This window comes from Zea mays, chromosome 4 (genome assembly GCF_902167145.1).
Source record: "Zea mays cultivar B73 chromosome 4, Zm-B73-REFERENCE-NAM-5.0, whole genome shotgun sequence".
NCBI lineage: Eukaryota > Viridiplantae > Streptophyta > Magnoliopsida > Poales > Poaceae > Zea > Zea mays.
In genome coordinates, this window is record NC_050099.1 from 240,287,928 (window position 1) to 240,298,808 (window position 10,881).

Below are 10,881 nucleotides of genomic sequence, written 5' to 3' on the forward strand. Positions count from 1 at the left end.
GTCAACTCAAGAAAGTTGTGAACAACCAATGAACCAATCTCATTTTCTTGCTAGCATCTTCTTGAATCTCGAGGGCGAGATTATGTTAAGGGGGTTAGATTTGTAACACCCTGAATTTGAGGGTATAAAATTTCTTTCCTAATATCCGCCAAATTCAGGTGTTACCCTCTTTTCCTTAGCCTTTCTTTCTCTTTGCAAAATAATGGAGGAATATTTTGCTTTTTATGTAAGTGTTGGATGTATAAATGAAACTCTAAAAGGGGTTTTGATTGTTGCATCATGCTGAAGTATACAATTTTCTTTTGGATGATGATTGTGTTTTGAAGTGCATTCATAAATTCAAATAGTAAAAAAAGAAATAAAAAGGAAACCAACCCACGCGTAGGCCTTCCCGCGGCCCAGCTCGCGCCCCAGCCGCAGCAGGCCCAGCTCGCGCCCCTCCGCGGCCCACCCGCGCTCGCCCTCCCAAACCCTAGCGCCGCCGTGCCCAGCGCTCGGCCGCCGCACGCACGACGCAAGTGCAGCCGCGACCGCGTTCAGCCACCCACCCCTAGCCAGCTTGCCCAACCTGTTAGCCCTCTCTTCTTCCCCACGTAACTGCCCCCATCCCCACGGCAGGAGCACCATTTGGACCCCCACGTTCCCCTCACCTCGCTACCCTCTCTCTCATTCTTGCACGGCCAGCCCAGCGCCCTCGTTGTGCTCGCCTTCCCACACAACTGTCGTCGTCGTGTGCCTCGCCGTGCCTCGTCCGAGCTGTGCCCGGCGTCGCGACATCCCGCGCCGGCCCTGGTGCGGCCGTTCCCGAAGCCACGGGCAGCCACCGTACAGCGCCCCGTCAGGCCACACGTCCAGTCCTTGCGCGCAATTGCATTCGGTCGACGCTGTCTCGCCGTGGGTCTGTGCTACTCTCGTCGTCGCTGAGGTTAGTGGCCAGGTGAGGCTCCCTCTTCTCCTCCCTCTATCCCTCTCCTCTCTATCCCGTCGATGCTCCGGCGAGCTGCCGTGGAGCCACCGCGCTGCTCCGCTTGTCTGCTCGCCCCGCAGCGTCGAGCCACTGTTTGAGGGCTCGTTCCCTGTGCTCTAGTGCGACCGCGCCCGCGTGAGCATGTCCCTGCTCCGGCGAGCGCTCGATGCCGGTGCCGCCATGTCCACCTGCATGCCCCTTCGTTATCCTGTAACCGCGGCTGTGCGTGGTCCATGGAAGAGGAGAGAGAGAAACGAAACCTGCATGCACTTTTTCCATGCATACGATTCCCACGGGACGCACACAGCAAGAAACCGTCTGTATGCATGCATGCGGCATGCATCTCCAAATTTTGGTCGCATACGACAATCATGGCAGTTTTCCGCATGCAGAGTTGTGACAGATTTTCTGTGGCTGCAATCCGGAGCTCTCTTTGCGGCTAGCCCTCATCCGGTAGTATTGCACCACATCAGGTTGAATCTGTTGTTTATTAATTACGCACTAACATTTATATTATAAATTCATTTTGTGTTGTTCCAATTGTGTTAGCTTCGTAGTTACGTCGTTTACATGTTAAAAATATTAATTTATCGTAACACACGTTTTAATTAATATACTATGATGGTCATTAAAATATCAATTTAATATAAACTAATTTATAATTTGAAGTTGTTATTTTATAAATATACGTTAACGTGATTAATACTATCACAAATGTTTCGATTTATTACTTGCTCAATATAATCGCGACATCTGATTAGCGGTTCTCATATGTCGCTTGTTTATAATCTGCAAATTATTATTTAGTCAATATATTATGGGTCGTAAACCATTCTCGACTCGTTTCAGCCGTGCCAACTTCGTAACAACGTCGATTTCGTATTAGTAACGTTATTTTATCAGGCCGCAAGTTTTAACTATTTAATTAGTTATTCATTCGATACTTATTAAAAACGACCTTCTAACTAAAACTACTTTATAGTTTCTAACTCGCCCTTTTAAAATTAAATGCTAACTTGATTAATACCGACTTAAACACTTTTCATTTAATACCTGTTTAGTATAATCGCGATATCTTTTAGTGATTATCGCGTGTCGCGAGTGCTGTCGTGCACGCTGTCTGCGCATTGCCGCGCGCATTATTTCGCATGTCAATTGCGCGTTGTTTGCGTGTAGCCATTGTTCGTTCGCGCATTCGCGCTGCGTGTCTGGTGCGCGTGTTGTTCACGCACTTGTTTCACTGTCATTCGCGTGCTGTTTGCGCGTCATCGTCATTCCCTCGCGCGTTCGTGTCGCGCATATCTCGCGTATTGATCACGTGTGTCGCGCGGCGTCTACGCGTGATAATAAATTGTTTTCACTTATAAACACTCATGTTGATAACGTTAATTCGTCAGGTCACATATTTTAGATAATTAACTTAAGGTTTGCTCGACTAATATTTATTAGATTAATATTCTAACTAGATTAAATGTGTAGTGTTCCACTTGGGCTTTTATAATAAATATCAACATGACAAATATTAACTTAACTACTTTTTATGTATTTAATATTTGTTTAGTACAAATGCGTCACCTATTTAGTTTTCGCCTGTCGCGCGTGCTGTTTCGCACGTGGTAACATGCTGGTTCGCGTGTCGATCGCGCCGGTCGCCCGCACTGTCTCGTGCGTCGTTCGCGTGCTATGTCGCGCGTGTCCGCGCGTCGTCTGCATGCTGTCGTATTATTTCATGCGTCGTAAATTCGCCTCGCTTAGAATCCCTCGTGCTAATTATATTAGTTATTTGTTTGATAACTACTAGTGTGGTAGATTTAATCAAAACTACATAGCGGTTATAAGTTATATTTTAATTGAATGTCCTGACTACTACTTGCGTAGCGTAAACGTTATAACTTCTCGACCGTAGCTTCGACTATCGCGTTTCTTTTTCCTCGCGTGACCGTAGTAACGCGCTCTATTTCATTCTGCATGTTTTATTATGTTTTTCTTTGAATGGTGTAATGTTCTTATGCATATATGTTGGTTTGCTTGTGCTTGTTCGTCTTCGCTGTGTGTCGCGAATAGATTGTGATATGTTCCTGAGCTTCGAGGAATCGACGATCAAGACTTGGTGAACCACTGGTCCCGAGATCAAGCTCTTCGAGTTCTACGAGATTGAAGACTCTGAGCATCTGTTTGGTGAAGGCAAGTGTCCTTTGACCTATCTCTGTCCTATTCATTATTTAATTCACCTCCCGCTTTACACATTTATGCCTAAGGATTGACTAGCTTTTGTTATCCATGTCCTTGTTTACCTATTTGGGTCGGATTATTACTGCTTAGTTTGATGCTATTGCTCAACTTTAATCAATGAACATGATGTGGTTATCTATGATACGCTGTTTTCCCGTTCTTATTTATGATTATACTTGTGGCATTTAAGGGGACTCGAGCGGTTTCTCGAGTGCCTCTCCGTAAGGACCTGTTCTATGGATGACCGCCCGGGAAAACAGTGCAACCATGAGGGTGGAATGGGGTGCCCTTAGCTGAATAATTAGAGGATCCGGGGTGTAGTTCACTTAGCCGTCGTGCCGTCAATGGGGCTCGGTGTATGCGGCTCGCTCTGCCAAGTTTGGGTTCGCCCCTTGGGGAGGAGTGCGGTGCATTTAGGAAACCTAACGGGTGGCTACAGCCCCAGGGAATCTTTGTAAAGGCTACGTAGTGATGCCCTGCTAGGCCACCTAGGTAGTGGTCAATGGGGAGTAGCTCTCTCCGGGCAGAATGGGAATCACGGCTTGTGGGTAAAGTGCACAACCTCTGCAGAGTGTTATGAAACTGATATATCAGCCGTGCTCGCGGTTATGAGCGGCCAAGGGAGCTCCAGAGATTAGTGATACTTGATCAGAGATACTTTGGTACAGGTGGTTATGAGATCGATGATTCTGGTTATGACTATGGTGCTGGTAAGTGGTATTCTTTCCGTTTGGAAAGGGTACATCGGGTTAATAACTTGGGCTAATGCTAAAACTTGGCTTTCTACTAGTAAGTAATAATCTGACCAACTAAAAGCAACTGCTTGACTTATCCCCACATAAAGCTAGTCCACTACAGCCAAACAGGATACTTGCTGAGTATGTTGATGTGTACTCACCCTTGCTCTACACACCAAACCCCCCCAGGTTGTCAGCATTGCAACCACTGCTCAGGCGAAGATGAAGCTGTGGAAGGAGACTTCCAGGAGTTCCAAGACTACGACGAGTTCTAGGTGTGGGTTAGCGGCAACCCCCCAGTCGGCTGCCTGTGAAGGCCGCGTTATCTACGTTTCTTTTCCGCACTTTGATTTATTGTAAGAACTATATGGACGTCTCAGACGTATGATGTAATCGACTATTTCCCTTATTAATACTATTTTGAGCACTGTGTGATGATGTCCATATTATGTAACTGCTGTGTACGTGAATAACTGATCCTGGCACGTACATGGTTCGCATTCGGTTTGCCTTCTAAAACCGGGTGTGACAGTCGTCTTCCGGGTCTTAGCCCGAGTCCGAGCCCTGGGGTCGGGCGGAGCGGAGTTCGCCGTCTTCCGGGTCTTAGCCCGAGTCCGAGCCCTGGGGTCGGGCGGAGCGGAGTTCGCCGTCTTCCGGGTCTTAGCCCGAGTCCGAGCCCTGGGGTCGGGCGGAGCGGAGTTCGCCGTCTTCCGGGTCTTAGCCCGAGTCCGAGCCCTGGGGTCGGGCGGAGCGGAGTTCACCGTCTTCCGGGTCTTAGCCCGAGTCCGAGCCCTGGGGTCGGGCGGAGCGGAGTTCGCCGTCTTCCGGGTCTTAGCCCGAGTCCGAGCCCTGGGGTCGGGCGGGGCGGAGTTCGCCGTGGCGCCTTTGGCAAGGCCTGACTGCCTGTCAGACTCACTCTGTCGAGTGGCACTGCAGTCGGAGTGGCGCAGGCGGCGCTGTCCTTCTGTCAGACTGGCCAGTGGAGCGGTGGAGTGACGGCGGTCACTTCGGCTCTGCCGGGGGCGCGTGTCAGGATGAAGGTGTCAGGCCACCTTTGCGTTAAATGCCCCTGCAATTTGGTCAGTCGGTGTGGCGATTTAGTCAGGGTTGCTTCTGAGCGAAGCCAAGGCCTCGGGCGAGCCGGTGATGTGTCCGCCATAAAAAGGGGGCCTCGGGCGAGACGGAAGTCTCTCGAGGTCGGCTGCCCTTGGCCGAGGCTAGGCTCGGGTGAAGCGTGATCGAGTCACTCGTGTGGACTGATCCCTGACTTAATCGTACCCATCAGGCCTTTGCAGCTTTATGCTGATGGGGGTTACCAGCTGAGAATTAGGCGTCTTGAGGGTACCCCTAATTATGGTCCCCGACAGTAGCCCCCGAGCCTCGAAGGGAGTGTTAGCACTCGCTTGGAGGCTTTTGTCGCACTTTTTTTGCAAGGGGACCAGCCTTTCTCGGTTGGATTTCGTTCCGGTGGGTGCGCGCGAGCGCACCCGCCGGGTGTAGCCCCCGAGGCCTCGGAGGAGTGGTTACACTCCTTCGAGGTCTTAATACCTCGCGCAATGCTTCGGCTGGTCTGGTCGTTCCCTCATGCGAACTGGCCGTAGCCCGGGTGTACGGTCGGGGTCCAAGCTCTCGGGCTGGTATGTTGACGCTGTCAACGATTTGGCCGGAGCCGGTTTTTGCGAGAGCAGCCCCCGAGCCTCTGCACAGGGCGAGAGGGCGATCAGGGACAGACTCGACTTTTTACATACGCCCCTACGTCGCCTTTCCGCAAGGAGGAGGGGGGGAGTGCGCCATGTTACCCTCGATGGGCACCGAACATGGTGTCTCCGGTGAGCTGCAAGCGGGTAATCCGAGTGGACGTCCGTGCCCCGTTCGTTGGGGGTCGGCTAGGGGCCCAGAGGCACGCCCAAAAGTACCTGCGGGTGATTTGCCGGACCTGGTCCCCTGGCGACGGGGTCCGAGGGCTCAATGCCTCCCTCCGATGGGATTCCGTTACAAGATCGTTCCCGCTGGTCTCGGAAATGTCCTAGGGTACCTCGGGAGCGCAGCCCGAGCCTTGGTTATGTATCGAACGTACCCCTGGTCATCCCTCGCTCGGTGTCTGAGGCGACTGTGAACCCTTCGGGGGCCAGCCTTCGAACCCCTGATCAGTAATGGGCGCGGAGCCCGAGTAGCCTGAGGCGGCCATGGAACCCTTCGGGGGGCTGGCCTTCGAACCCCTGACCAGTTGTGGGTGTCGGGCCCACGCGATCTGAGGCGGCTGTTGAACCCTTCGGAGGGCCAGCCTTCGAACCCCTGATCAGTAGTGGGGGGCTCGGAGCCCGGTTCCTTCGCGGAGAAGGATCCCATTCGGGGTATCCCCCTTTCCCGGTCCCTGTTGCAAGAGATAGAGAAAGAGGAAAACGGAAAAGGATACGAAATCGGACGACGTGGCGTACCTTTTCTGACACGATTATTACGGCGAAGGTGAAGCGTCGCGTGCTCCTCCTGCCAGAGGCGCCGCGTGTCCCGCCGCGGAGTTAATGCGATGGGGCGAGTGGTTGGCGGGGCGGCCGTTGCGCGCGTGCGATCCGTTCGAGGAACGGGTCACGGGTGCACCGTCTCCACGCCGTGAGAGGAGGCTCTCTTGCTGTCCCAGGATGGGACGTGAGCCTGGCTGACGACGTGACCGCTGCGCCCGCCCGCCTGCCACCGCTATTACTGCCGGCCCTCTTTCGGTCGCTTTGACCGACGCGCCAGGCTGGCGCTGTTGGGTCGCCTCGAGTCGTGGCATTGGCTCCGCAACCGAAGAGGCGCGATGGTGGCACAAGTGGCGGTGCGGTTGCTTGCATGCAGCAACTGGCGCGCCGGTTGCTCGACGCGTGGGCCTGGGTTCCCAAGCTGGCGTGTCAGAAGTTGGAGAAGCGCGTCCATCTGGCGCGGTTGCATGCCGCCTGCATGGTTGCCCGCCCCTTCTGCCCGTTGGTCTGGGCGAAAATGGGGGGTCGCTTGTAACCGCTGGACGGTCGTGCGCACCACGCGCGGCGGTTCGGCTTCTTCTACCCTGAGCCGGCTTGCATGACATGCGGGACCCAGCCCCCGAGTCGCAGGGGAGGGCCTTGGAGCATGTTGGAGAAGACTCAGCCCGTGGCGCCTGGGGGCACACGTAGGGAGAGTTGCCTTTAAAAGGAGGGAGACTCCTTTCGGAAGGCAACCATGTCTTCTTCCTCCCTTAAGCGTCGTGTCTTCCCATCTTCCAAGCCCCCGGATGGGGGGTATCCGCCGCCTCTCCGCCTCCTCGTTGGAGGAACGCAACTCCATGGGAGTTGGTACCTCTCAGCCATCGTTCGGCTTCAAGGATTTTCATCATGCTGCCCGGCTGCTCCCCTCCGCCAGCGGTCACCTGAGATGGCGACCTCCGGCTTGATGGTGGGGGAAAGCGAGCCGGGCTGCGGCCTCTTCCCCTCCCTCAGCCTCAAGGATTTTCATCACCAGGGCTGGGGAGGGGAGTGCGCCGAGTTGAGGTCGGCCCCCGCGTGGGCGGCGGCCCGCTCCTTCACTCAGTGATCAGAGGGAAAGGTGGCCGTCGTCCGTGGCGCTGGCAGCTGCAGCGTGCCTGGCTTTCAGGCGCGGGTGGCTTCGGAGCCGCTCGCGGTGCCGGCATCCGCCACGGCAGCTTGAAGAGGTTCTGCTGCCGGCGAGATAGCCGGAGCCGGCCACGGGCTGACCTCCAACTCTACGGCCTTCTGCCCATCCTTGCCTTACGAGTTTTGGCATGGGCGGGGGCCTCCTGGCAGCGGCATCTAGCCTGAGGTCGGCGTTGCCGCTGCTTGGTCCCTCGGAGCAGAAGGCGTCGTCGTCGCCGCTGCTGGAGCAGGTGACGGCGCACCATTCGTCGGCCTTCAGTTGCTCCGGAGGCCTTCCCCCTCGGAGTGGGGTCGTTCGTGCCTGCGGAGGGGGAACCGGAGTTCCGTTCGTAATGGCACTTCGAATGCCAGTGTTTTTTGTTCATTGTGGCTGTCGGGGCCTGAACATGTATGTAATTTCGGCACGGAGCCGTGTTTTTTCCTCATTTTCGAGCACTAAGTCTCGCCTGTTGATTATCTGAACCGCTTTACTAAGCATGAGTCGCCCCGTGTCAAGGTGACGGGCGAGGTATCCGTATCCCGGAGGCGTAGGAATCCCTCGGCCCGTTCGGCCTTGTTGTCTGGGGCTCCTCTAGCTTAGTTAAAGAGACCCCTCGGCCGCCCTTCGGTGGACCGAGGCTAGGGGTAGCGATATCAGTATGAACAGAGGCGGAGTTGGCTCGAGAATGGGAACCTGGTTGGCCGGAGCCTAGTCGTGTTGTCCGTCAGCGGAGCCGACGCCGAAGTCGATCAGTCGAGGCCTCGGGTCGGGCTGGCGCCCTTGGAAGCCGGTTGACCGAGGCCCTAGGGGTAACCGGTCGAGCCGCCTGCTCGGGCCGGATTCCCGGAGGAGTCCCTGGGCCGCGTCGCCGCCCGAGGCTGGGTCGGGCTTTGCTGGAGACGTCGTCGATGCCGAGGGTGCTACGGCTCCCTTCAGCGTGAAGACCCGAGCCTGCAGGATCAGATCATCTTGTAGCGTGTGCTTTCTGTGGCCGCCGAGGCCAGAAAAAACACACCCTCGCCACGCTTGCGAAGCTGCGCCTTTTTTCCTCTTGTTTCGAGCATCTGGACTCTGTCGGTAACAGGGATGTTTGTGTGAGCGAGAGTTGCTTTTCGCGGAAGGGACGAGTGAGATATCCGTATCCCAGAGGCGTGGGAATCCCTCGGCTCGGTCGGCCTTGCCGCTTACGCGTACTTTCACCCGTCCATGAGGCCCTGTCCCCGACTTAGTCGAGAAAACTTGAAGGACTGCTTCGGCAGGAGAGCTTCCGAACGTGAAGACTTGTTCGGTCCACGGAGTCGCTTTATCCGAGCGCAAGTTACTTATCGCAGAAGGTGATGAGTGAGGTATCCGTATCCCGGAGGCGTAGGAGTCCCTCGGCTCGGTCAGCCTTGGCCGCTTACGTGTACTCCGTCGTTTCCAGGATCCGCTTTCCGAAGTAGTCAAGAAGCACGAAAGAAATCCTGCTAAAAAGAGATCCTTTTTCGAGGAAAAATTCGACGCAGAGGGGGTCTCCCCCCTTTTAGCCCCCGAGGGAGGGTCGGGCTTTGCCGAGGCTAGGCCGACCCTTCCTTGACGACTAAACTTTGCGTAGGTGCGAGGTATATGAACAACTTGAAAACATCTTAAGGGTAGAAGCGACGTAGCTGTTTGATGTTCCAAGCGTTGCCGTAGATTTCGCCTTGATTGTTGGCCAGCTTGTATGTTCCGGGCTTCAGAACTTTGGTAATGACGAATGGCCCTTCCCAGGGGGGCGTGAGCTTGTGCCTCCCTCGGGCGTCTTGCCGCAGCCGAAGCACCAGATCGCCCACCTGGAGTTCTCGGGACCGGACCCCTCGGGCGTGGTAGCGTCGCAGGGACTGTTGATACCGCGCCGAGTGTAGTAAGGCCCTGTCCCGAGCTTCCTCCAGCTGGTCCAGCGATTCCTCTCGGCTGGCTTGGTTGCTTTGTTCGGTGTAGGCCCTCGCCCTCGGGGAGCCGTATTCCAGGTCAGTGGGCAAGATAGCTTCAGCCCCGTAGACCAGGAAAAACGGCGTGAAGCCCGTGGCACGACTCGGCGTCGTCCTTAGGCTCCAGACCACCGAGGGGAGTTCCTCAATCCATCGCTTGCCGAATTTGTTGAGGTCGTTGTAGATCCGAGGCTTGAGCCCTTGTAGAATCATGCCGTTGGCACGCTCTACTTGCCCATTCGACATGGGATGAGCCACGGCGGCCCAGTCCACCCGGATATGGTGATCCTCGCAAAAATCCAAGAATTTTTTGCCGGTGAACTGGGTGCCGTTGTCGGTGATGATGGAGTTCGGGACCCCGAAGCGATGGATGATGTTGGTGAAGAACGCCATCGCCTGCTCGGACCTGATGCTGTTCAGAGGTCGGACCTCGATCCACTTGGAGAATTTGTCGATGGCGACCAGCAGGTGCGTGTAGCCCCCGGGCGCCTTCTGCAAGGGACCGACGAGGTCCAGACCCCATACAGCGAAGGGCCAAGTGACGGGTATTGTTTGCAGAGCCTGAGCGGGCAGGTGTGTCCGCTTCGCATAGAATTGGCACCCTTCGCAGGTGCGGACAATCCTAGTGGCGTCAGCCACCGCCGTTGGCCAGTAGAAGCCTTGCCGGAAAGCATTTCCGACAAGGGCTCGGGGCGCTGCGTGGTGGCCGCAAGCCCCCGAGTGTATTTCTTGCAGCAGTTCCCGACCTTCGGCGATGGAGATGCATCGCTGGAGGATGCCCGAGGGGCTGCGGTGGTAGAGCTCCTCTTCGTCGCCCAGCAAGACGAATGACTTGGCGCGTCGCGCTACCCGCCGAGCCTCGACTTGGTCGAGGGGTAGCTCCCCTCGGCGGAGATATTGCAGGTACGGGGCCTGCCAATCTTGGTCTGGCGTGGCCCCGCTCTGCCCTTCCTCGACATTCAGTGCCCCGCCCTCGGGGGCCGAGGGTACCTCGGGCTGGGCCGAGGGTACCTCGGGCTCGGGCGCGTCGTCGAGCTTGACGGAGGGTTGATGCAGATCCCGGGAGAAGACGTCCGGGGGGACTGTCGTTCGCCCCGAGGCTATCTTAGCCAGCTCGTCTGCGGTTTCGTTGTAGCGCCGAGCGATGTGGTTGAGCTCGAGCCCGAAGAACTTGTCTTCCAGGCGCCGAACCTCGTCGCAGTAGGCCTCCATCTTCGGGTCGCGGCAGTGGGAGTTCTTCATGACTTGGTCGATGACGAGCTGTGAATCACCGCGGGCGTCGAGGCGTCTGACCCCTAGCTCGATGGCGATCCGCAATCCGTTGACCAGAGCTTCGTACTCGGCCACATTGTTGGACGCCGGGAAATGGAGGCGCAGCACGTAGCGTAAG

General features: G+C 55.9%; 1 protein-coding gene across 1 annotated transcript; it reads left to right on the forward strand.

The window, feature by feature from the left end:
* The first annotated feature begins 202 nt into the window (after window positions 1–202).
* LOC118477093 (uncharacterized) lies at window positions 203–3,151 on the forward strand. The gene is made up of 3 exons (XM_035967627.1): window positions 203–226; window positions 386–937; window positions 3,032–3,151. The coding sequence occupies exons 1-3, from the start codon at window positions 203–205 to the stop codon at window positions 3,047–3,049; spliced, it is 594 nt and encodes a 197-aa protein (XP_035823520.1). The 3' UTR covers window positions 3,050–3,151.
* The last annotated feature ends 7,730 nt before the right edge of the window (window positions 3,152–10,881 follow it).